This window comes from Vidua chalybeata, chromosome 6 (genome assembly GCF_026979565.1).
Source record: "Vidua chalybeata isolate OUT-0048 chromosome 6, bVidCha1 merged haplotype, whole genome shotgun sequence".
NCBI lineage: Eukaryota > Metazoa > Chordata > Aves > Passeriformes > Viduidae > Vidua > Vidua chalybeata.
This window is the reverse complement of record NC_071535.1, coordinates 15,977,417-16,004,918: the sequence shown is the minus strand read 5'-3', so window position 1 is coordinate 16,004,918 and position 27,502 is coordinate 15,977,417. Positions and strand designations below refer to the sequence as shown.

General features: G+C 40.6%; 1 protein-coding gene across 1 annotated transcript in view; it reads left to right on the top strand.

Moving 5' to 3' along the window:
• Positions 1 to 2,741: 2,741 nt before the first annotated feature.
• The window catches only part of LOC128789250 (ras and Rab interactor 3-like), a 160,311-nt gene continuing 135,550 nt past the window's right edge, over positions 2,742 to 27,502 (top strand). Inside the window, exons 1-2 of the mRNA XM_053944989.1 lie at positions 2,742 to 2,977; positions 5,323 to 5,430. Of these exons, the coding sequence (XP_053800964.1) occupies positions 2,821 to 2,977; positions 5,323 to 5,430 (265 nt within the window). The 5' untranslated portion in view covers positions 2,742 to 2,820. The remainder of the gene's footprint in view (positions 2,978 to 5,322; positions 5,431 to 27,502) is intronic.

The following is a 27,502-nucleotide window of genomic DNA, read 5'->3' as shown; positions in this document are numbered from 1 at the left end:
CTCACATGTGAAACTCAGGACTTCTAACAATGGTAAACAACACATTGACACAAATATGGAATATCTGTGAATGACAGCCTCAACTCCAGACACAAATTTAGCTCAGTTGTTGCAAATTTGACATTGCATGTCGTAATATCAGTACCTCTTCAGATCAGGGGTGCCATGGCTTTGGAAATATCTTCAGTGTAAAGAGTAAGTAAGTAAATAAACACAGTAAACATAAAAATCACAAGCAACTTTCATCAGTTGTGGGAAGAGACTCAACCATTAGAACAGCTTCTTTGAAGCCCTTATAAGTGAAGAATGGTCAGGCATTGGAACAAGCTGCCCTGGGAAGTGGTGGAATCACAAACCCTGGAAGTGTTCAAAAAATGTGTAGATGTGGTACTTGGGTACATGGTTTAGTGGTGAGTGTGTCATTGCTGGGTTAGAGGTTAGAACTGATGATTTTACAGTCCTTTTACAATCTCAATGATTCTATTATTATAAGCAGATTATAAACTTATTTTACTGAAAACCAAACAAATCTCTGCAATCTCCTTCAGTGCCACCATCCTTCTATTGCTAGATAAAATCTTCATACAGAAAACTACAGTCTTGTCAGCACTGCAACTCTCATTAAACATGCACAAAGGGGATGGCAGACTAGTATTTGCCTTGCTACTTTGAGTGGATGGGGAGGCTTTAGTCCCAGAAAAGAGGTGATGGAAAGCCACGTGAAGAATTAGCTCCCATCTATTACAACAGCTGACAGGGTATAAAGTGGCATCTCTACTGACATGGCCAACCAATACCTTCAGTGGAGCTTAAAGATCTTCAATGAAAAAAACAAGTCCACTATAAAGGTGCTGATCTAAAGACCTTCTGTTGCCTTTATCCAGCTTCCATTGCCTCTGTGTCTAATTAGTCAGTAAATTCTTTCAGTTGGGGATAGCTTTCATTGTTCTGGGTTCAACTTTGAGATTTCCTGTCTGGCCACGGAGAGAAATCAAGAGACATAACCTGATTTGCAATCTTCTCTATTACCTTTTTGTGTAGTAGGCAAGAGCTCTCACAGTTACTGTTTCTCTCTCAGCAGCTATAAAGGGAATGCAAGAGAGAAGACTGGAGCATATCTCAGTGCCATTCTTCTGACGTGTTTTCCTGCTTTAATGTAAATCAGAAAGTCAAAAGCCCACCAGAGCCTCGGTGCCCATGGAGCTTGGAGAGTTAAAGAACATAAGTTTCTGTAGCTACGTGCATGTAAAGCAGCAACAGTGCCAACACCACTGCTCCTCTTTGGCTCTCCAGCTTGAGTAATGCCTTTTGCACTTGAGACAATTGGATGTCTTCAGCATGAATCCAGAGCAATTTCACATGCAGTGTGTACCAGAGCATCCTGAGCACTGTGCCTCTGCATCTCACTATAGTGGATAGAATTCACAAGCAAAACCCGAAAACACATTTGAACAATGGGAAAACAATGGATAATTTGTGATATTTTATTTGTGATTATTTGTTTACGTGGTCTATTTGTATTATAATTATGAAACCATGACAAACAATGCCAGATATGTGTTGTCGTTTCTGAAGAATATAGACAATGATCCAGAGGGAACCACCTGAAAGGCCTTCTGTCACAAACCAAATGCTGTATCAAAAGGAAGATCAGATGAGTTAATCCCATTTTGTCTACATGTGCTTCCTCATGTGTTTCTGGGAGGAATACAGAACCGATACGTGCGCTGTAGGAGGAAGTTCCCACAACTCGTTGGCTAACAGTAACCACTTAATTAATGTAAACATAAAATTTTAGTTTTAAAAAAAAATGAAATCGCGGTGGCACAGTCTAGAACTAATCACCACTTCACAAAATGGGTCATTAATTTGTCATCCTAAACATCCCGCGTTCGTCGCAGCGCAAACTGCGCGCAGAAGCTCCATTCTCCCCATGGAAGCCCATTTTGAAAGGCATCTCTTGAGACAGGTGGAAGAGCCCCGAGCCATCGGTGCTCCTCGCCAGCCGCGGGGCGCTGCTCGCGTTCCAGCGCGCTGCAGCCCATCGCCTGACCCGGCCCCGGCCCCGGCCCGCACCTCTGCACCGCGGCACCTACCGCTGCCCGCTCCCCTCCGCGCAGGGACGCCAAGCGCGACACCGAGAGCCGGGCATTCCTGCGCCGGGTAGGAGAAAGGATTAATTTCACCAGTTAATTCCGTCCCCCCGGCCCGGCGGTGGGGGAGGGAACATGCGCGTTGCTATGGGTGCCGGAGGAGCACCCAGAAAGTTGCGGGAGAGGGGCGGGGAGAAGGGGCCGAGCCGCCCGCCAGGGCTGAGAGCCCGCCCGGCACCCGCTGAGAGCCCGCCGGCAGCTGCTGTCACCGCGGCGGCTGAGTCGCCCACCTGCCGCCTACGGCTGGCGGCGGGGGAGGGAGGGAGGAAAGGGATAAACTTCAAAGTTGGCCGGGCGGGCAGGGAGCCGCATGGATGCGTCCGTGCCTCGGCGCTGACTCGCAGCCCGCGGCGCGCTGTGGGGCGGCCGCTGCCCGAGGAGCGCGGGGCGCCGCCGCGCCGCTTCCTCCGCCGCCGGCCATGGGGCGCGGGGCTCAGCCCGGCCCCTGAGCGCGACGCCTCCCCCCGCTCCGGGCTGCCAACGCCTCCCCGCCCGCCGCCACCTGCCTCTCCCTCCGCTGCGCCGCCGCCGACCTGAGGGCCTGGGTATCGGCTTCTCTTCGCGCTGCAGCCCGACCGAAATGGAGCCGTCCGCGGGAAGCCGCCGGGAGTGATCCCCGCTTCCCACCGACCCGCTGGCCGTCCCCTCGGCGCCCGCGCTCGCTCCGATGGAGCTGGAGGAGACGCCGCTCGCCCCTCCGAAGACCATGCTGCTTATGCTGAGGAAAGTTCGCAAGAGGCGGGAGATGCTGCTGCAGCAGCTGGGCTTCATCTGCGCCATCCTCTTCTTCGCCTGGTGCATGTCCAGCCTGCTCTCCAGAGTGGGTGAGTGGCAGCGGCGGCGGGACCGGCGGACCCCGGCAGGCCGGGCGGGCGGCCGGAGCGGCCCGGGGGCTGCAGCCGCCCCGGGGCTGCCGGGCTTTGGCGGGGTCAAGCGACGCTGGCTGTTCCCGTTTGGGGTCTCCCTGTGGAAATGCCCCGGCGGCCGGGCGGAGCGGCTTCCTCGGGAGAAATCCCCGCGCCGGGCGGATGCGTGGCTGCAGCCCGGGGACAGGGGGAAGCTGCCCGGGGAGAGGGAGAAGCTGCCCGGGGAGAGGAGGAAGCTGCGCCGCTGGCGCCTGCTCGTCCGGGGGCTCCCCGGCGCCGAGCCCGCCGCGCCCCTCGGGTCGGGAGCCGACGGGGCATCACAGGGCAGCTCTGTGCCTGCGAACGGCCCTGAAGGAGTTTCCCCCCTGCTGTTACATCAGAGTGGAGTTCTCTCCAGCCGCCCGTGGTCCCCTCTGCAACTTCGGGCTGCCTTTCGTTTTGTCCTTAGGTTGTAAATCTCCATCAGCTATAGCTGCTTCTTTTCTCAATCTCACACGCACCCCCAACACTTCTCCCCCGTTACAATATAGATTTGACAGAAAATTCTGAATTTTAGGCTAGGAATGGTGCTAATCTTACGTTTTATAGAGAGAGTATTATAACAGAGTCTTTTGCATCATTTGCGTATGTGCTGTATTGGTAAACTGATGCATTTATAATTAACTATTTAATTCCTATTCGTTCCTCTGCCTGCTGGCATGGTTTGGGCTGTATGCAGCTTCAGGCCCTCATCCTGAAATATGCTTCACATCCCTCAAATACAAAAACTAAGGTTCCTGGGACAGCACTTGAGTCTCTCGGTAGGGCTGCCAACAGTCCTTGAAGATTTAGGAACAAAATTGACTAAGCCCATCACTAAGCATCTACATTTAATGAAATGCTGAAACTCAGATTTCAGCACAGTTAGGATGGGTCATCTGCTTAAATTAAAGCTGAAGTTCAAGTGTGTGCTTTAGGGAAGAAAAATCTGCTAGAACTTGTCATAGTTTGTAATGCTCTTGTGCTCAAATTATTGCCTGGCTTGTTTGAGCTGTATCTAGGATGGCAACAAGCCATCCATATAAGAATTCAGTGTCCTAGACCATATTAGCATATTGCTCATCTTAAAACTTTCAACTTGGAAACAAGTAATGGGGGTATGAATATGTTTGCATAGCTTGAGGGATTTTTTTTTGTTGCAGTTGCTGTTCTCCACAACTTTTTTAGCTTTTCATGAAAAATGTCATGACTAATGAAAGTTTTTAATCTCCTGGGTTATCAACTAAATCCCTCATAACCTAATTTTTGATAGTATGCTGCATCAGGTAGGTTTTTTTTTTCAGCTGGCTAATTTCCAGTACATATTATCCATAAACACTGACCATCTGTTGTCTATGTTTCTTATCATTGTGGCTCAGAATATTTTACTCTGTAAAAACTAACTTCTGAACAAGATTTCTTTTTTCCAGGAGTCACTAAGAAAACACAGGCATTACATGATGACAGTATGAACTCTAAAATTGGCCAAGGAAGAATTTTTGTTATTACAATGTGTTCATTTGAAATGGATAAGATTGAGGTGGAACTGATTTAACTAAGGGGTTCTATTCTTTCTTTGATTATTATAATTTCATACGGCACATGATCTCTCAAGTGCTCCTGTAGTCTGTCTATTTAACAGGTTTTGTTGAGAATGCTTCTGGAGTATGCATTTTGGCAGAAGCTCCATTGACTTCTAAAAAAGTTTTGATTTTTTAAGACTTAGGAGAATTCATTGTAATTTCTATTTTCTTTGACGAGTTATGAATGGTTTGATATTATTAAGCACACCCAAGACTGAAAAATTCAGAATAAACTAAAATGTAACTGGAACATATCCATATGCATTTTTATTTTTTCATGAAAGCAGTAATATAATATGTGTAAGTACAGATGACTAAATGGAAGTGTGATTTTTGCTCATGTCAGCATAGCTGGGCTGGTTTCATCTATAGGAGCTGCAAGTGTTGACTTTCACAGGTACAGGCTTCAGCATTTCCTTGCTGCAGAATATTTTCCTGCTGTGGGTCACAGCCAAGTGTTCTGATAGCTCCGATAGCCAGAACATGCCAGCATCTCGGATATGGTGCCTGGTTGCACCCTTTGGAGCTAGGAGCACCTAGCACATGTCTGTTGGCATGTGCTTCAGTCACACCTTGGATTTTGCCCTGTTGTCATTCTGATGGTCTGTCCATGCTCCTTCTTAGTGGGCACGTGTAGTCCAGCTGGGATGATGCAGGAAAAAATTGGTGCTAATGGGCATAATGTATTTTTATTTAATATAGGCCAAGAATCAGCTGTTGCAGACAGAAGCATATCAGGAATATGGAGGAATAGAAGGTTGATGGCATCACCTAATGGGACACATGAAGAGAAGAACTGTACAGATCCAGGTAAGATGGGAAAACTTTGTAATGTCCTATAAACTCTTGAGATGTATTGGGTAGTTTTGTCATGACCAAGCTGCAGTGATGTGTGACCATCAGTGTTAAACTTCAAAAACCCCAACAAACCAGGACTATTCTGTGTAGAAATAAGGTTTATTGTGTTACATAATGACATGATTGTATGTATCAAAGGCAAAAGGTAATGTTCAGATAAAGGCATGTTTAGGGTCATTGTGAGGCTAGTGCTGACAATTCAATTTCTGTAGCTTTGTTCCTGCGGTGATTATTCATTTCTGTCCAGTTGATGTGTGTATATTGTACAAGTCACGAGAGGTGCGCGCCTCTTAAAACTACGGATAGCTAAATATGCAGTGTTTTAGATGACATCTGAGCTCAGTGATTTATGTTCATTACTGTTACACAGTTAATCATGGTTTGCTAGTTTAGTGATAAACTTTGTATTCAGAGTAGGAATTTATGTTGTGTGGAGGGGGTTGATGAGGTAAGTGATCTGGAAACCCTGGAATCCATTTTACTTCAGGATGTCTATCTTGGCCAAGCAAAAAGAATTGATTGAGGGCAGGAATAGATGATGCATTTTAATATCAGTGTTAGTCCACAATGCTTTCATCTTCCCATCTGTCTTTCCAGTGTGTATTTCCTTTCTCTCTCCTTGCCTCTCTGTAGTTTATGGTGTGTGGGAGATGAGACATTTTGCCAATGGCACTAGCCAAGTTAATTTAAAGTTCAGATTTTTTTTTCTTTTAATGTGACTCTTAGACAAACTCTGTGGTAGCAATGGAGTGCGTGCCTTCTCGCCAACAGTGTCAGCATGAGTTCTGGGCTGCTGTCAGCCCCAGGAACTAGAAGAGTTTGGAGCAGTGTTCCTGCCCTCACTTACGTGTTTGTTGTGATACTGAGGTGCCAGTTCTATAGATTGAGGATCACTCCTGTGTGTAAGCACAGGAGTGTGCTTACACACTCCTGAGAGAGGAATGGAAGAACATAGCTCAAAGTATGTGCATCCAAAAGTTGTAACTGTATCCTCTTGATGTCCAAGAGCTTCCCCCATGCTTTTGTTAAGAACTTTGTGGGTCAGTTTTCTGTGTTCTTTATCTGTAACATTATGATGCTCTTGATCTGTCTGTCAAAGTAGTTAATAAACAAGAAAGAATGCAAAAATGACCTTTTGGAAACACATAATGATTCTTGATGAATAATCAGAAAATACTAATCTTTCCCACTCCTCTTCCATTTTCCTCCATATATGTGGATGCATCAATGTGATCATGTCTGAGCACATACTTGCCAGCACACTTGGAGTCAAGGCAATGGAGGCCACAAAATTATAGAAGCTAGATCAGAAAGACATCTGTCAAAGTCCTGGTGGAGACTTCTATTTAGCGTGAATGAGAACTTTTTCACAATGATATGATAAAACGACCAAGGCAAAAACATGCTTGCATGTGAATTGGAATTTCAGAAGCAATACTGACTTCTGCACATGTTTAAAACAGATAGTCCAGCTTCCTCCATTCTTCTAAAGTCATAAGATTAGAATTTAAGAACAATTGGAATAGATAAATACAGCTGGGTAATTTTGATGAAATTTCTGAAATTCAGGTCTCTGAGGTGCACTTTTCTCCTTAACCACAAGAGATGGACACAAGGGAGGCCCAAATATGCCTCAGGATGCTGAAGTTTAAGAAAAATATCACAAAACTTGCATTAAATTAATAATTTCTAGTCACAGTAATGGTAGTAGCCTTTCTTTTAAAAAGTGTTTCTTCAGTTAGAACACAGATTTACAGATCAAATCTTTCACAGGATTGCAGTTGTAGCATTTTTAATCACTTCCTGTTATTCTGGAGTTATGCACTGCTTATCCCTGTGTATCTTCTGCAGCTGAAGGGGGAATTGAGATGCTGTAGGAGTGACTAGATGTAAGCTGCAAATAAAGGGAACATCTGAACATAGCAGAAGTCGGTGTTTGTGGGGCAGGAGTGAGACCATAAGAGCCCATTATTGTTATTGCTTCTGTAGATTTCTTTGTTGGCTTTGTTTTTTGTTGTTTTGTTTTTCAGTGTATGGGATGTTGACTTGCTTTTTTTCTATTTATTTTTTTCATTCTTGTCTGGTAGCCAGGGATTGAGATTTGTCAGGTAACGAGAAGGTAGCAATGATGGAACACCTATCAAATAGTAGCAAGTAATATAGCTCATGTCTGTGGGAATGTAGCTTGTGTAATCACATGACTACAGAGAGAGGAGTCCCAGGAAAGGTCAAGAGACTTGGCAGAGATTGCACAGAAGATTGGTGAGAGTGTGGATTTTCAGCTGGAATATGAATACACGGTTCCCTGTGGGCTCCTTTATGAGATGTACTTACTCTCATCTATGTAATTTCTGTGTCTGCTCTAAGCGTGAGGGGTTGTACAAATGCATGGCTGTGTGTATGGTATACTGCAGTTTTCTTTTGTTATGTGGATGGTTTTATATGTATGTTTAGGATACAGGAATTTCATAGTACCTTGAGAAATGCAGGTTCTTGCTGAGAGCCTGTTAATCCCTTGTGTTATTGCTGTGCTCCCATTTCATTAGCATCCCACACAAGTCTTCAGCTTTACCTCCCTTTTTCCAAAGGCTTTCAATGAAGTTAATATATTTACCACTTCACTCAATTTTCCTACTTACATGTAAGTGAAAAAAATAAAAATCCCAATTGTTAGAAATGGCAGCTGTAGAAGTTTATAAAACCATGAGATTCCTGCACTTCATGACACTGGCAAGAAAGGCTCACCCTTTCTAATATATCCATATTTTATATGGATAAAAACTCCATAAGCTTCTAGAAGTAATGTTAGAAGCTTGTGAGAGCTGCTATCTTCTAGAAGCTCACATAGCTCACTGTTTCAGATTAGTCTCATTTGCTGAAGTAGATAATTTTGTATCTTCTGGAAACAGTGATAATGTTTCTGAGGCATTTTATCAGATGAGGAAAAATGCTTAAGTCTCAGCAATGCTGCTTTAAAAAAGAACCAGGGGAATTTGAAAGAGAACAAGAAAATATATGTGTGTGTGTATGTAACTGGAGAAGAAAAGTTGGAGTTTTTGTATCAGAGGAATGATCATCAGAAGAGGTGAATATCTTAAGAGGTGCTCTACATTTTTTCTGATAGTAATATTCTGCAGTCATGAAGGGTTATAGATTGTCTCTATCCCTTAGCAGCAAGGGAACTGTAGGTCAGCTGCAGGAAGGAGGTAGAGCCTTGGGAGCACCAAGCCAGCCTTGATTCTCGTCTGGACTGAGACCAAATCCTCACCACAGTTAACGTGTTCTGTAACATTTTTCTATTAAAGATCATTCCTGGCTTTGAACTTCCCCATTGTTGAAAGCTTCTCTGCTTTGATAAGATATTGGTCTTTTTATTGTCCTGGAGGCTGGAGGGCTTATAGATTGTATGTAGAAGGCTCTGGACTTCAGAAATTTCATGAGAGCCTGGGATTTTTGAATTATGAATCTTATATTTATTTGGTATTCAGTAACTCTCTGCATGGCTTCCTTTTGGAAAGAAACCAAACTACCTTTTCTTCATGGCTCTGGGTAGATTTCTGTGGGAGGAGGAGTTGACCTGACCCTCACTTAAAGCAGAGAGATCAGAAAAGAGTAGTTGTCTCTAGCATCTTAACATACCTCATTAGTTTGCAACCGATTTTTTTGCTGTATCCAAGCTCTCACTTCCATCTGCCATCAGCTTGCTAGCTTGCAGTGCCATCTGCCCAGAAAGTCTGATTTGTAGCTTCTCTGCTCCAATGGCTTGCCTCTTGTTTCAAAATGTTCCTATGACTCCATGTCCTCCAGAACTCCAAGTAACATTTCCAGGGCACGTACAAGGTGGGGTGACTGGGTGTCATGATGTTTCTTACCACGTGCCTCCACTGGGGCATGTCAGGCTGTTAAACAACTGATCCAGACTCTTTGCTGTTGTGAATATTTTCAAGTAATCTCTGTATATGGGTAGAATTTTTTTTTCCTGTGAATTAGAAATGGGAATATATTTCCATTGTCTTCTGACACTAGTTAGGGAGCGGCCTTGAAGCCAAAAGGCAGTGGGGTTTTCTTGCCTGTGGTTTGTCAACCATGGACAGTTCATCAGCTACACGGATTTTAAATATGTTCAAGTGTGTTCCTTCCATTGCTATTAGTGGGTAAAGATGAATTGTGGGCTGGGGAAAATGCAGGGTTAGCATTTCTTCCTGAGCCATTCTACATGTTTAGTTTAGCATTAAAAGGCACGTTATAGCAATGCTTTGTTGTAGCTGCAGCAAGAGAGAAAGAATCAGTCCTCTACAGTAAAGTGACAGTAGCATGTGTATAAATGAGTTCTGAGTCAGGATCAAAGTCATTAAGTCTGTGTATATTTTACACTGTTAGTTAAAACCTTGGGGACTCATGTAAGATGTCATGCATTGTAGAGAAACTATAGAAGTCTTAGACAGTTTGGTTAGCATACCATAGAGAGAACAAGAGCCTGGTATTTTTTTCTACAAAAATCAATGATGACTAGAGAAGACAGGACTGACTCTTCCAAGCAATTTTCCAAAGGCGCAGAAAATGTTATTTCTTGTACACTTGTAGTAAAGACACTATAGGAACTATTGATTTCCATTAGTTGTATTTAACAAACACAGTGCTTATTTAAATGCATAATTCTTAATATGCTATATTGATGTATCCTTTTTTTCCTTAATCCTTATTGACACCTTAATGTATAAGATCATAAACTTAGCCTAATAAAGGCTGGTGGAATATGTAATTTTGTGCTGATGTAAGTTTTCTTTAAATGATGTGGTAATATGTATTTCCTTTAAACAATGTGCTCATGATCTTCCTTAGATTAAACTTCCATTTTGTAGCAGGGATAAATGCCTCAGACCTCCACTTTTAAGGATGTGGTATTAATATTTTCACTGTAAACCTTAGTTTCATGAACAGCCTAAATTAGTAAGCTTAGCATGACCTGACTGTGGTCTTACTATGCATTCATACAATTCTGAGCACAGAATGACCACAGTCTCATTGAGATACTAGAGACAGTTATTGTGTTCTGTTATTTGCAAATATTCCCCACATGCATATTAGTCAGACTTCCTCTCTGCCTTAATGCATAGAGTATGTGCAACTATTGTAGTATGATAGATTTATTGACATGTGCGTGCATAGTGCATGCATATGGATTTAAAATTTTTTGTTAGTCCAGTGTGTTATGCCCTCAAAGACCAGGAAAGCTATCAGCCATAAACATTCTATTTTCATGTTGGTCTAAAAGGAAATGAAAATGAAGAAAGGTTTAAGAAAAAAATTCTTAGTTGCTTTATTCATACAGTATTTGCATAACCTATCAGTTCAGTGTCTTGTGAATGTGTATTTAGTTATGCAGTTGAAAGACTTATTAATTAGCTGGCATGTAGCTTCTTTCTGTAGCTACTTGTCATATGCTGATGGGGTTTTATTTGTTTTGGGTTTACTTTGGGTTATTCACCCTCACCCAGTGATTCCAGACTCCCTCTTGTACCTGTAGATGCTGAGTAGTAAACTTTATTGACTGTGATCTCATTTGTATGGCTTCTGATTCTGGGGAAAATAGATGTGTGACAGTTTAAAACCACTTTTAGTGGGGTAGTTGATGGCAAATGACAAACATGTTATCACAGGTTTTTCTTATTTGACTGCCAAGTCTCCTAAATCAGAATTCACACCTAGGTTGAGATTAAACTTCTGACACCTTTGCATGGCTTTTGAGGGTGACTATTAAATGGTTATGCAGGTAGGTGTACTTGAAGTTAGTTGGGAAAAGTGTGTGGGGGTATTCTTTGTGTTGGGTTTTTTTGTTGGTTGGTTTGTTTGTTTATTGTTTTGTTTGTTTCTGGGGCTTTTTTGTGAACCAGTGCAGGAAATGTGCTTTGACTAAACATAGAATTTGAAAAATAATCATCCCCCTTTCTGAGCTGTTCATTTTCTAGCAGCGTATTAAAACTGGCATCCAAAATACTAGAACAAAATGACACAAACATCTCTCTGTGCTTTGACTCAACCTGCCAGCAGCATCCCCTGGAGAGCTGAGAACCGAAAATGAACTCCAGGGTAATTTATCCATTTTGCCAGGTTTAGGTGTCAAGTTTGCTGGAAGCAGTTTAACACACAGTAAATTAAGGTCTGGCTAAAATGCCATGTAGAGGTGTAGTAAACAAAGGAAAATTAAATATATTAAATAGTATTTTCTTACATTATTGTATATTATTAAACCTAGTAAAATACTACTTAATATAATCTTTATTTCATATGACTCAGATTTATTTACAGTTGGCTTGGGTCCAGTTGAAGCACACTGTGGGTAAGGACTTTCACAAGCTAAGTCTTTGCTTTGGAACCAAAAAGCAGGCCTGAAACAAAAATCCGAATTTTTAAAATGTAGCCACTTCAGAACTAAATGTAATGTCTGTGGGCACAGGTTCATACTTGAAACAACCAGGTTGAATGCTCTAGAGTGCTAGACTGAGATCTCAAGTTTCCTGTATTAGCCCAGCTCTAGTATTCAGATATCTGATTTGCCTGTATTTCAAACCACATTACCTAAGCATTCCTCAGATGTTAATGTAGTAATAGTGCAACATTTCTTTTTCTGTAACTGCAGACAACTCAGGCAGAGAGCAGCTGTGTAAATTATTGCCCTGAGGTCAAAGAGGAAATATGTGACAGAATCAAATCCAGACACCTCGGTTTTGAGTTAGGCTCCTGGAAAAATGGTGTTTGGTCCTTCTGAAGTTCCATCCAGCCTGAGTTGTCCTATGATATGGTGTGGAAATCAAATGAATTACATTTCACTCAGGACATATTTGAAATCCCGAATTAGAGATTTCAAAATCAAAGTTAATAAGACTTGGACATGCAGCTCTCCATGGTATTGCTGACTGACTCACCTTTAGTGGGGGATAATGTGTGTGTATTTGGATATGTTCTTCTCTGGTATGACTGGGGAGTTAGACCATTTTGTAGATATGTGCTCCATTTTTGACTTAGAAAATGGTGCTGTTGATATAAAAGCTGTGTTTAAATGTACCTATCCTTGTCCATGGCAATTTTGATTTCTATGTCAGCTTGTACTGCAGCTGAGACTGAAAGCACTGCTGTCCTGCCTTGTATGACGTGCAGCTGCTCCCAGACCCGACTTTGCTGTTGTAGGAAGTGGCTTGAAAAGGCCTTGTAAATCAGCCTGTGAGCATTAATCCATACTGCAGGGGTTGGCCTGGCGCAGTCTTTATGAGATTCTGGGTTTCTTGATGGATGCTAAAATTCTGGATTCATTTCTGCATCTCTGTGCACTCGGTGTTTCATCAGTCTCACTTGGACCACCAGTGTCCAAGGAGGATTCAGACAAAACTCAACAAGTGCAGAACTGAGCTGCAGGGAAGTAGAGTGTGAAAAGCACCTGGAGACAGAAGATTGTCACCAGAAGCTTCAAGAGGGGTAGAGAAATTTGGGGGTTGTAACTGTGTGGCAGAAAGACTGAGATTATCCTGTCAGGCATCCTGGAGTTGGAGGATAGATGAAAGACACAGGTGATTAAGGGAGACTGAATTTGGATGGTGAGCCACAGGAGAATCTTGGGAATTGCAAGGCAAAGAGGTAGGCCCTGGGAAGTAGTAAGCAGAGAAAGTGATAAAACAGAGTGAAAAATCAAAATGTAGAGAGAGGTTTGGTTTTGGTTGGGCAAGAAATTACAGTAAATTAGTTTTAAACTTTGTTCTGCTAATATTTCTGATTAGAACCTTTATAATTTTTTTTGTGAAGTTACAAAATTTTATTATATGTATTTGTTTTGTATTTGTTATGCCAATGCCATTTTACAGTATAGATGTGGTTGTCCACCTAGCAGGCTGAAAATACTGTATGAACCTGCAGACAATTCAACTGGCATCAATTCTGTTCTACAGGGAGGCAAGACTTTCAGGCAGTAAAGAGTGGTGGTTTTCTTTATTCTTTGAAGTTGACAGACATTGAAGACATCCTAGTAGAAATTGTAATAGCCTTAGAAACTGAGTCAGATTAATTCCTGCTGGAACTCTACTGGTAAATTGAAGTATAGCAGAGCAAACAATTCACATGGAATGCAGGTTACCATGTGTATGTTTTCAGCCAATTGTTTATTTTTTTTTTCAACATGAGATTAAGGGTTTAATGTTAATAACAGTTGCTACATTAACGATGCTGAGGGTGACATTATCTACCCATAGTGAGGAACAGTGGTAAATGTGCCTTCCTGCAAGCAAGAAGATGATAATTTAGACTTTGCCTGTTCAGTTTCATGCATGCTTGTTGGAAAATTCTTGGAAATTGCCTAAACCTGATGAATTACTTTTCCCCTGCATATGACACATTCAGTTGTTTAGTGGGTTGAGGGAAATATAATTGAATCTATTGCTATTCAAAGGTATTTAAACCTTTTAATAGCAAGATGTAAGATATTCACAGATGGTGGGAAACACTTAAGCTTCTGGAATGAAATTTTTGAATGAAATTTATGTTTAGAAGTTTAAATTGACTGAAATGTGGAGAACAGATTTATTACTGACTCCCCCATTTACTGTGAATCAGCTTGTGCTTTGAGTTTTGTGAGCTCCTAGACCAAAACTGACTCTTTGAGAGAGGCAGTTGTTTGGAGCCTCAGGGAGCATATCTGTGCTCCCTTAACTCTACCATCAATACAACCATGACAGTTTACAGCAGCTGAGGCTCTGCCCTACAGATTTAGTGCTGGATGTTGCAATGTTATTTCTGGTTTAGTTCTTTGATAAGAACTTTCTCCCTTTACTTTTCATGCCTTTGTGAAGGTTGCATTCTTTACTTGATTGTGTTATGTGTTTTTAAATCCCTCCATAGGATCTTTGACTGCTGTTGCCTAAAACTGTAAGGCTTTTTCTTACCTTCTGTTGCCTATTGCCAGTCTTGCTCTTCTTTGTTGCTGCTATCCTTTGTCTGCTTCCTTTACCTGCACTGACACTTTCAGATGTTTCCAATGTCCATTTACCTTTTCTTGTTATTTTTATGCAGACACTTCCAGAGCAAAAGGTGAAAGAAACTTATCTGGAATATTATCACTCTCTCCTTTCTTGAATCTCACTTCAGGAGCCATGAGTACTGTGGTGCTCTGAGAAACTGGCCAGCCAGGATTGGCTAGACAGAGAAGAAGTCAAAGCTAGCATATTAATTAGTCCTGTGTCAGTGATGTTTTGCTAGTTGAGGGTGGGAGATCCCTGTAGAGCTATAGTGTTGTCTGTCCTTGTTATGAGATGCAGTGGTCGTCCCTAAGAGTGCCTAATGAAAATGAACAAGGAAAAGAAGACTGAAAAAAGGTAAAGTGACTTACCCAAAGTCAGCAGAGAAGGTCAGTAGCTCCATTTCCCTCCCACATAATCATAAATTGTAGCCATATTAAGTTCATTGAGCCTGGAGCTCAATATCACCATCAGCTGATCACTCCTTCCTGATCAGCTCATGATTTGACTCTTTTATTGTGCTTATTAAAATGAAAGATGCAAATTTTCACAGTAAGTAAAGCATTAGATTTAGCATTACCAACTAGGTAAAACTGGCAGCTCAGTGCTGCGCTACAGAGCACTTGTGATTTGTTCATGTTTTCCACATAGAGGGAGAAGAAGTCTTGGAATGTATAGATCTTTTTAGTTGCTCCATAGAAGAGGGTGAGTACATTCCTGGCTGACCCATCTTTGGGCCAACTGCTCTCCACAGAGAATGGAGATAAAAAATTGTGGCTAGGGAGGTTGCAGGTCTCTGTGGATGTTTCTACCACTGGGGAATGTGTTTTGGGACTGCTGTGTGAGAGGGACTGTGTAAAACACCAACAGGAGTAAAATGAGGACCTCTTGCTGCTTGCAGGCTGAAAAAGGAAAGAAAATGGTCAGCAGTGTTTTCTCGTGTGTGAACAAACCTGTGCTTGTGCCTGACTCAACGCTCTTTGAAATTTTTTTTTTCATGGAGGGTGAGGGGAGGGTTTCTTTAGTCCAATTGACTTTTGAGTGCAGAATATGTACTTTAGATTTGAAGATAATCAGTTAATCAATTGTGTTTTTCAATACCTTATGTGTTTACTACTTTATAGTTATTTGGTTGTACAGGATTGTTTAGTAAGAGCACGTTATGAGAGAGTTCTTACTTGGAAAGACTATCTGGGATCATCTCCAGAACTGCTTTAATCTGTGGATATTTAGGGCAACTAAGTTTAGTAAGTACTACTTAGGTAATTAAAGGTTGGAGCTGGGCTGCTTTCTCTGCAAGACAGCAGACTGGTAATGGGAAATTAGTCAGCTTGGTTCACTGTTATCTTCTGAACACACCAAACTTGGTCACCCAACTCAGTTTTATTTTTCTATTGTCTTAGGTGGGGATTGACAGTCAAAATAATATTATATTTCATGTAGTCTAGGAGGTAGCAAAACCTCAAATTGCTTAGGTTGCTTACAGCTGGAAACAAGTCACAATACCCATTTTGCACTCTGGGCTCTAATTTGCTTTAAAGAAAAAAATGCAGACTGGCTAAAGAATGATTAAGTCTCTGCTAAATAACTACTTGTGAAATTCTTTTTATTCAGTTTCACCAGTTGCTCCTTAGATACAGGTACAAAACCAATTTGCACATGTAAGAAAGATGTTACATTGAAAAAGGATAGTTGACCATATCATGTAAGCTTTTCTGGCTCTTAAAAAGTACTATAGAAGTTTCTAGATAAGCTCAGTGGCTTTTGAAATTTTTCAGATTTGGTGGAGTACATGAAATTATTTGCAGAACCTTTTGGTTTTGTTGAAGAATTTCAAAATTAGATATTTTCTCCCTCATTCTACCTGTTGCTGGATTGAATACTACACAAATGCCACTAGCATTACTATTATTCTGGGATGAAATTACAGGTGGGATGGGAATAATGATGTGTGTACTCTATGCTTCTTACAAATAAAAAGGTAATCTTCACAGCTCAAATTCTTCCCTTCCATTCAGTGACCAATTCCAAATATTTTGGTCGTGCTGCATTGCTGACTCCAGGCTGGACTGTGAATTGAGCCCTGCAGTACAGCTCTGAGGAACCTCTGAGGATACTTCCTGCCAGGGGCTCAGCTCTCTGGGTTAATTCCATCCTCCAAAGGGTTTTCAGCTGTGAGAGGCTGCACCTCTGATAACTTGTGGAAGAGATGAGAACCTCCTGTATCCAAAGTGTACAGGGGAAATGGCTGTGTTGGACAATACTGGCTGTGTGCCTGTCTGTGCTCAGACTTGTGACATCTCACTGGGCTCAGACTGTAATAGGGTGCTATGTCCTGATTCTGGGGTGCCTACAGACATCACCCCAAACTGAGATCTTGAGCATTGTTATAAAAAACCAGATTATCATCTGTTTTGTATAGAAGACTAAGATCAGTCACTAAGTGGTTTTTTGTTTGCCTTAATTAGAGTTTTTTTGCAACACAATCTTGCATCTCATTTTGTAAGTAATAGATATTTTGTAAATCTCTTGTTTTAATTACAATTTTATTACAGTAGCTGTAGAATCAGTAGGTCTGTGCATTGACATGAAATGTACAGAGCTGCATAATAACCTTATACACCAGTCTTTACTGTAAGAGATTGAGATCCAATGTTTCATTGTGTTACGGGGACCAGAAAATCCTCAATTCTAGCCGTGCCTGCAGATGTGAATTTCTGTGGAACTTTACCCTATATTCCTTCACTCCAGAAAAAAATACTTTTTTATTTTTTTTTTATTCCCCAGGGAGCAAAAATATAATTCAACACTAGCAGGGAACCTTGACCTCTATTCCTTCTACAAATATTACCTATTTAGATTGGGCTCTGAACATGGAAAGCAGATGATCTTGGATTTCCCAATGGTAGATTTGCTACTACTTAGGTGCCACAACATAAATTCTGATTTAGAATAAGTGTAAATATGATGTAGCTTGTCAGTGAGGCACCTGTTTCTTGCCCTCAGATTATTCAGTTCATTGCTCTGATTATTTCTTTTTTTCCTCTGCAAAAATACCTTTCCTTCTTTTCTGTCTGTAAAATGGATCTTTTATATGAGAAAAGCAAAGGGCTTTCTCATATAAAAATTGCTTGTTTTAAAGTAATGTAATCAGATTAGGCATTTACAGGAGTAAAAAAATCAAAGTTACAGTCATTGTGCTCCCAAAGAATGCATTTATATTCTGCTAGTAAATGTTCTTCAGTATTAAGGAAACAATAGTAATCTTTCTCTTCTTTATGCAAATGGTGTAGCATACCCTCTGGTGTCTTGCTATTTTAGTTGCACAGTGACTTTATATACTTAATCTTGAAGAGGCATTTGGATCGTATTATTTAACAGCCGTGGGTAAAAGCCTCTTGCAATTATGAGATTAACAAGAGTTACACTATGTTTTGATTCTTCCTGAAGATTGATATGTGAATACGTGTGTGCTTTGACTAGATACATCTTTGACTTAATTTTCTCTCTCTTTTGGTTTTTTCTCCCCTATTTTTCCTTCAGAGAAAAAATCTGTTATCTGAAGGATTTTCAAAGAATGTAAAAGGCTTAAATGCCATAGGTGTTCCTTCAGATGCTGCTGTGAGTGCCAGAGACCTTTACAGCTGCAAAGTAACAAAATCCAAGAATAGAAATTTGGAATTTGGCTTTACTGGCTGTTGAGCTATATAGTGTATGCTTTACGAGAGGATAATTTGGATAATCTGATTTTGTTTAAAACAAACTTGGGCAGGTAGTGTACTTTTTCTCCCTTTTGGAAAAACGTTCACTCTCCAATAAATGAAGTTACAAACACATAATTAAAGCTGTGAGAAAAATCCTAGTGTTGTAAGGTATTAATTGCTAGTAAGTTTATGCTAACTGTAAAATAGCTCTGGCTTCTTAGAACATCATGCATCACTGTATTTATTAGTTCTTAACTAAAATATTTAACTTGATAATGTTGAATAATTTCATGGGGGAAAATATCTGCTAATTCAGAGGCTTGAAAATAGCACCAGGTTGGCTTTCATAAATCAGCACAAGCTCCTATTTCTTGATGTTGTGTAACAGCTGTGATGATGTGATGCTGCAATTTAAACTTCAGAAAAAGCTGATTAGTGTAACCCTCCCACATAGCGTTGAGGACAGGCTGGAGGCAGAGCTGAAGTGAAATGACCCATGCAAACGTGGTCATACTTCAATATTTTGGGAACAGTCCAATCTTGCAAAGTTAATCTGAATGTATGTATGGGCTCAGATGTTTGTATTTATTTACTTTAGATGTTTGGTTATTTTTTTGGTTCAGTTTATATTTTCTTGATCTACTTTTTGAAAACAAAAGCTGTGGAGTGGAGTGTTGGGGTTGAGGTACTGGCACACACAGAGCAGTAGCTGGAGGGACCACTTCTGCTTCAGGACAAAGCTGTCTGGAACTGCAAGTTTGTTACAACACTCCATACTACAGTGCATTAATTTTGGTTTGAAGGGCAGATTTTTAAGTAAGGTGGATCTAATTCATGATTTCACTTGGCTCACTTGAGCCAATATTCAGATATAGTACAGCATTTATGCAGAACTTTAACACTGAACTTGTAATTGACCTGAAGTTCTTGATCTTGTGAAGTGAGACCTTTCCAATGCCTTGAGTATCCATTAGGATCATTCATGTTTCAGACAAAACAGGGCCTTAGACTCAAGCAGAAATCAAGGCTTTTGGGTTTGTTGGTTTTTTTTTCTTCTATAGAGGAATATTTTGGCGTTGTGCTCTACCTAAGCCATTGTTCACGTCAGTAGGACCCCTACAAACACAGCAAATTCAGCACTGGGCTGCCTTATCCAGGGTAAAAGTTAGGATCTTGCTGTTATTGTCTGTGAATATTACCTGCACTCAGGTTCTCTGATTTTCACGAGGGATGATACGCTCTTAAGAGGCACTGCTACTCAAAATGGGGAATGGAGATTTTATATGTTTTTTGTCTATTTTATTTACATGGCCTGTAAATCTAGCGTGTGAGCTGACCATCTAATGACCTTTAAAAATGCAGCCTTTGGAGAGATGAAGAGGGATTTGTTAGTTGGCAGATTTGTGCTAGCAGGCTTCAGGTTATTTACAGAAGTCTGGAATTTTGTGCTCTTGGATTTAAAGAATACTGTGTAATTCAGATCAAAGGCAAAGTATTAAAATCTTAATTCCACTGGGAGAAATATCCTTTATTTTGGCATTCTCAGACATTATTCTCGATTCATGTTAGTAATGTGCCTTATAAAGAGAAAAAAAATAAAGTTTTCTCATAATTTTCTGTGAAATCATTTTTCTTTCACAATAGGACTACATAGCAGTCTGTGAAGGTTATTCGGAATTTTAGATAGTGAAGCTGCTCTGATATTAAGTCAGACAAAATCATAATTACTGTCAGGTGTTTATATTTTCTCCATTAATTATATAGAGAAAACATTGACATGCTCAATTTCATTGTTAAATACTGAAATATCCCTGTGTCATCAAACCTGTTAGTGTATAGATAAGGAGGAGGAAGGAAGAGAACCAAGGGAAAGGACATTTCAAAACTATTACAGTTGCTGTTCTAGAAGAGTGTTTAAATCTGTACAGATGGAAGATGCTAGATTTCATTTCTGTGGAATATTACAACCAACTTAAAATTCATGGGTTATACGTCTGAAAAGATCACAGTGAAACTGATTTTTCTGGTGGAAAGCAAAGTAACCATTGCTAGACGTGTTTCCCTCTCAGATGATGGAAACTGATCTTACTGTGCTGTCTAGTGCTCAGAAGTACCTTGAATCTTGCTTGTTAGATGACTTTGGGTGGTAAAACAGAAACTGTAAATCTCTGCGTTTGAGGCTGTTTGTTGTCCTTGGCCTGTGGAAAAGTGCCAGATGATGTTAAAAAGTGTTCTATGTGGTCTAAAAGCACTGTGTCATCCTTAAAGCTCAATTTCTTTACCTATTTCTTTGCATCCAAAGCTATTGAACAGATACTGGCAGTGTAATAAAGCCAAATGTTCTTGTAGTGTGAGTTGTACCCCTGTCCATAGAAATTGTATCCCTGACAGTGAAATAACTGGGTATATTACTGAAAACTAATAGATTCTATTCTCATAAAAGTAAGTAAGAAAAATTCCCTTGAACAGGAAAGGGAAATGGGATGTAGAGTGGGGTTTTCAGGACCTCAATACTTAGGTATAGACAGATTCTCTGTGAAGTCTTTGGAGTAAATGTGCTTAATTCTCTGGGTTTCAGCTGGAGTTAGAAGTCTTTGGCAATCTCACCAAGTGCATCCTTAGGTACCTGGATATCTTGGCACTTCAGCAGTAGGGGAAAAGTTAAATAAAACTTTCTGCCGTGTTTTAGAAGAACTGTGTTTTCTTTCTGAAATGATGTAGGCCTCCAAACCAGAATTATACCTGCAGTGTGTCCACTAAAGTTGGTGAGGAGTTTTGAACACAAAAGGAGCTTTTGGCAAGGGGATGAGTTGCCCTCACTACAGAATCTTTCACAGTAGACACAAGGAACAGATGAGGGACAGTAAAGCAGCAGAGAGCAAAAGTCTCTGACTGTCGGAGAAAACTCATGTTCAAAAGTTAGCAGTTCTTGTGGGGCAGGCTCGGAAGTGTGGAGCAGTTTTGCCTTGCTAGCAACACTTTCTCACTCATTTTGGACAGACTTATTAGTAAATGTGCAAAGATGCAAAAGTGTTCTGCTGTATGAATCAACTTTAGGACTGTAGTTGACATAGTTACAGTCTGTATCTTTTGGATTTTTTTAGGAGAGGTGATACTTCCTTGAGTTAGTGACCAGTGGGATGTGAGGGAACTAGTCTGGAAGCGGAAGGATTTAAAATTAGCCATAGTGGCTTGTGCTGAATTCAGTCTTCCTGAGGTGTGAGGAGTGCTTTGAATACACCTAAGAGATGTAGTCTCTCTGGAGGCTTTGGAAGGTTTCAGTGCTGTTTCACCTTGCTGCTGGAGTGTAGTGTTGCTCAGATGGAATGTAGTTGTCTCTTTCCCCATATGAAGGTAGCAGCTCTGTGCAGCTGAAAGTGCCTAGGGAACCTGCAAGATAAATAGGGAGGTGCTGTATTTGTGCTTCCTCCAGGGACAGGTATCTGCTAATGCAAACTTTCTGGATCATTTCTTTCTTTACTCATGTTCTGTATTAATCCTGGTTTAGCCCAAAATTTGGTCGTGCTCATCTAATTCTCTATGTTTCGGGCCTCATTTGTGGACTTAGACTAAAAGGCTTACAAATGCACAATGAAGTTTCATGCTTTAGACATGAAAACTTCCTATAGTAATGGAAGCTGCAGAATACTACAACAGAAAGACAGTCATAACCACAGAAGGTTTGATACTAGGCAGTTATGTTATACCCAAGATACACTTAAATTGTTTGTCAAATAGAACATTGCATTTGATGTAACTCCTCCCTGAAAATACTTAATGACTAAATTACAGACCTTTCAAATTACATACCACATCTTATGCTATAGTTATTTTAGCTGCAAATTTTAAATAATATGCCCGTGTTCAGAAATAGTGATGACAGTGTTGTTGAATTTTTTCTTTACCTGTTAATATTTGGCTCTCTAGACAGTAGTGAACATTTCCCATTAAAAATTTGGTTCCATGTAGTGCATATTATGTTGGTTGTTTATGGTAAGAGTAGCTTGCAAGTGACATTAACTGTTTAAAATTGAGACTGATGGTCATGTAGACTACCATACTTATCCTCAGTGGAGACAAGCATCCCATAATTCTTGTACACTGATAGATGAATTTGGAGTCTTACTTTTCTGTTCTAAAACAAGCATCCTTTGTGTGTTATGTGTTATGTGAATGAAATTCAATCTTCAGAGACACAGTTCTAAGTACATATTGGTAATGGCTGAGCTAAGATGGTAGAAAGAAATGTGACCAACTACTTTCTTAATTTGCTGTTGCATTGTACTCCTTTATATTTTGTCCATGACTTTTCATTTTGCTTTGATTTATTTTTGTGAGTTGCTGTCTTCAAGAGACTCTTCTATGTTTTTAGAAGAATTTGTGTATATGTGACTTTGACATTTGTTGCTGCAGCAATCACTAGTCTGTCTCATAACAGGAAGTGACAAGTGATGTGTCATATACCTGGATATTTCCTTTATTAATTTCTTATTGATTACATATACATATAGTAGAGGAAGGAAGTTTAGGAAGTAAGAATTTAGGATATTGTGCGTACTGTCACTGTCTGCATATGGAAAATGTGATTTAAAAATGGCAGTTGATGCTTTCTGCCAGGATTTGAATCTCATATTGGACACTAGAAATATTTTAGGACTCTTGTTCTCTCCTTGCTCTTCCAGAGTGGCAATTCATCTTCTAAGCATTCTTAATATAAAGTGCTCCAAATCTACTTTTCTCACCAAGCAGGCATTGCTTACTCCCTCCTCAAATGCCACTCATCACCAAATCTGTCATGCAGGTTCCTTTAGTCAGGCAGCCCAGCCACCAGTGCTGCTGCTCACTGCCCCAGGCTGCAGCTCAGTTCTCTTCACTTGTGATTGAAACGTGCACTGAAAAACTCAGTTCTTCAGAAGGCCAAGTCTACAGAAGCTGACTGTGCCTTAGACACTGTACTATCCATCATCCTACTGGTTATCCTATAACCAGTGTACCTTTGAGTGGTTATTGTAGTGATTTCTTGTTCTTCTGAGCATGCACACATGATCTGTCAATAGCAGCATTATGTATCTTATTCATACTATATGTTTTTGAATTATGTATTTAAATAGTTACCAGTCATATTTTCATTGTACATTACCACTAGCTCCTGTGTGGACTGCCAGCTTTCTGCATGCTTCATCACTTACTGGTTTCACTTGCAAAGTATTTTTCAGCTGAATAGGTAGTAATTAGATGTCATAATTTTTAGGCACACATAGTAATGCTTCTTCCATCCAAAGAATGTGAACTGTAATCAACTTGGGGCACTTACTTTAGTGTGGATCTATTTAACTAGAGTTGAGAGAGTGTTTTTATGGGAAATCTAAGGAAATTGGTCCATCACAAGAAATTGACGTAGTGCCATTTGTGCCTCTCTCCCTCTACACTTACAGCTCCCCACTCATGTTCAGTTATTTATCTTATCCCTTTTGAGGCAATGTCCCTCACCTCCCAGACCCATGTATCAATACTGGCATGGTTCTGTCTGTTCAGTAGTATGGATGTTCTGATGCAGTATATTTGACTAGAAAACAAATATTAATGTGGGTTTTTTTAACGTAAGTGTATGTGTTTGTTGAACATAAAAGCTGAAATACTTAGTTTCCTTTCTTTATAGTCCTAGCATGTTCTCTGTTCTTTCCTCTGTGATAAACAAGTCCATCTCCTCTCAGTCAGATGGGTGCACTGTAGCACAGGAAGGAGAAATTCATCTGAGCAGCCAAATTACTAAAAAGGAAACATGCAGTACCTGAGTAGATACACTCAACAGCAGTGCTTATAGCCATGTTCCTCTGCTATAGGAGAGCATTTCCATTATGTCCTCTTACCTTTGGAAAGCAACCCAGCCTGTCCTTTTCAGACACTCAGTGGTCAGCGTTACTGCTATGATTTTGGACACTTGTATGTAAATTGCATGCCTTGAAGCTCTTGTTAAATATGGATTTCTTAGGGAAAGAACTCAGTATTTTGAACTCTGAGAGACAAGATTGCAAGAGCAAGGCGTATTGCTTCACCCCTACAAATCGATGGGCCCTGACAATGTCTGCCTGAGGATGTTAAGGGAATTAGCTGATGTCATTGTGAGGCCACTCTCCATAATCTTTGAGAAGTTGTGGAGATCAGGGGACATCCCAGAAAACTGGTAAAAGGCGAAGGTCACCCCCTATCTACAAGAAGGCCTTAAAAGAGGATCCAGGAAATTGTAGATACATCAGTCTTACTTCAGTTCTTGGGAAAATTGTGGAATGAATCCTCCTGGAGGCTGTCAAGTCCAATGAAGCACACAATTGGGAAAAGACAGCATGGATTCACCAAGGGCAAATTGTGCTTGACAAACTCTTATCATCTTCCATGACAAAGTAGTAATCTTGGCTGATGTGGGGCTCGTGGCAGGCATTATCTACCTGGATTTCTCCAAGGCTCTCACTGTGGTTTCCCACTGCCTCCCCCTAGAGAAGCTGGTGTGTTGGGCTCTAGAGAAGGGCTCCATGTGGTGGGTGGGGAACTGGCTGGCAGGCAGCAGCAGGGTTGGGATAAGTAGCTTCTTTTCAAACTAGCAGCCTGTCCCAAGTGAGGTCCCCCTGGGATACTGGGGACAACACTTTAGTATCTTCATAAGTGATCTGGAAGATGGGATCAAGTGCACCCTGGTGAAGATGGCTGATGATACCAACAGTGGGGAAGTGGATACATGAGAAAGGAGAGCAACCCTGCAGGATGACTTGGATAGGCTGGAAGCGTGGGCTAACAAGAACCTTAGGAGGTGCTACAAGGACAAGTGTTAGGTTTTTGCACCTGAGAAAACATCTTCCAGGAGTGCAGCACAGGTTGGGATCTAACCAACTGGCAAGTAGCTCTGTGGAATGGCACCTGGGGATCCTGGTGAACAAGATCTGTATGAGTGAACAGTGCACTGCTGTGGAAAAGTAAAGGCAACAGGATGCTGGTTTTCATCAACAAGGGCATCAGCAACACAGCAACACAGATAAAGATGTCACTGTCCCACTCTACTCAGCAATTATCAGGTAACACCTGGAATAGTTTGTTCTGTTTTGATCTCAGCTATAAAAAATGCTGTGCACAGGCTGCAAAGGGTCGAGAAAAAGGCCACAGAGGTGATCGAGGGACTGGGAAGCTGGCCATATGAGAAAAGGAGCAGAGAACTCAGTTGGTTCAGCCTTGAGAAAAGAAGACTTAGGGAAGACCTTATCACCAGTATTTAAAGGGTGGCTGGAAAGATGATTCCAGGAGACTCACTTTTTACAAGGAGTCATGTGGAAAAGATGAGAGTAATGAGTAAAGGTTACCCCTGAGGAGATGCTAATTGGATGCAAGAGGAATATATTTCACATTGAGAACAATCAGCCACTGGAATCTTCCCAGGGAAGTGGTGAATTCCCAAATGTTGGACACTTAAGATTTGTCTGGACAGGATGATGGAATATCTTATTTGGACTGTGCTTTTGCCAAAAAAAGGTTGGACCAGGTGATCCTTCAGGTTCACTTCAGCCAGGTTTCTATGATTCTGTGTTCTGTCATAATTGTCTAAAATCCCATAGGGCTGATTTGCCCAGCTGGGACATCCTGCGGTGTATGTCACATGCCTGCTATCGCAAAAATGTCCATGTGTGGTGAGTGATCTAAGCAGGAGCAGAATATGGAGTTGTGTTTTGTCATGTGAACATTTTGTTAGTGTTTGCAGTATTTGGGTCTGCTAGTGGGTAATAGATATCATTCCATGTGGATACAAATAAAGCCTGTGTAGTACGCTGCATCCTACTCTGGTTTTGTTTATTCTAGATATTAAAGCAAAATTGCCCATAAGTAAAATGTTTAGAAGGTGGTATTTTTTCCACAAATATGTATTTTCCTGTCTTCATGTTCTACTAAGCAGGTAGGCTTAGTAACCGTAAGTCCAACAGCACAAGCTTCCAAGTGATGAATTACTATTAGTGCATTTTTGCAATCTCATTAAATAATCTAAAAGAGCTTAATTATATAAATCTACATCTGTGGATGTTTCAAGGAAATATTTCAAAATCATCTGCCAGCTTGATTTCATGCAATAGATAATTAAATTACGGCCCTAATTCAGGAGAGCATTTAAGTATGTTGTTAACAGGGTCTGCTGAAGGTAGAAGATTGAAGTGCTCTAAACAGAGTCCTTGGATAAAATTTAGTTTATATTTGAACTGCTGGTACTGTGGGAGAGGGATGCTCTTTTCCAAACCAATGAAAGGTGAACCAGTACCCTTGAAAAGAAAGATGTTGTTTCTTCTTAAACAAGCAGTCTATCTTGTGAATATTAGATATTTCATGCATATATTGAATTATGCTTAAGATTAGCATAGAACAGTGCTTTTAATCTTAAGGAGTGAACATCATGTCATCACTTCATTTCTTCTGAGTTTACAGCCAAAGCTGGATGTTTCTTCTTGCATGAACTATTGATTTCATTCCAGCTATTCCCCCAGGTCCCCTGGATAAGTCCTTCTACAGATCATGTAGCATCTGCAGAACTGGTCAGCAGAAAATAAATCAAACATTTGGAGCTTGCAGAAAGAAAAAAAAAAAAGTTGGAAGAGTTTGTACCTTATCCTTTTTAGGGATCACCCCATCAGTATTTTTGTTTTTCTCAGTGATCTTTCTGTTAAGCAAAAGTATTAAATAAGTATTTGTCAGAAAATTGAGTAATCTGTGAACACATGCTAAAAGAGAAGAAATTGGGGAGTACATTTTGATCAAAACCTTATTGTAATTGTGACATTTTCCAAATGTCTCTTGAAACAGTGTACCTGCTGTACTGCAAGCAAGATAGTTACGCCTGCTGTTTGTTACTACTACAGATTATTAGATGTGCTGTCTTAGATTGTTAAAGCACTTAGGTGAAATTTTGTTCTCAACATAATATTTTCCAGCTTATAAAGGGGGTATTTTGATTCTGTTCATATTGTGCTTTCTGGTCATATATGCAGCAGAAGTGCTGGTAGTGAAAGCAAATGGAGTTCCCAATTACTGAAATGCACATTAATTGCGTACACATGCATGGATGTCACACATCCATTACACAGTTACACCTCACACATGAGATATGACAGAACTGAATAAGAGAAGAAAATCCATCTAACCTCATAAAAGAACATATGGAGATCTACAGCAGAGCCTACTTTTATTTCTATAGCATTTGTGTGTGTATGGGTGAGTAAGGGCATTTATACAGCTTCCCATATGCCAGTACAGGCAATCTGTCAGAGCTTGGCCTCAGGCAAGAGTAGT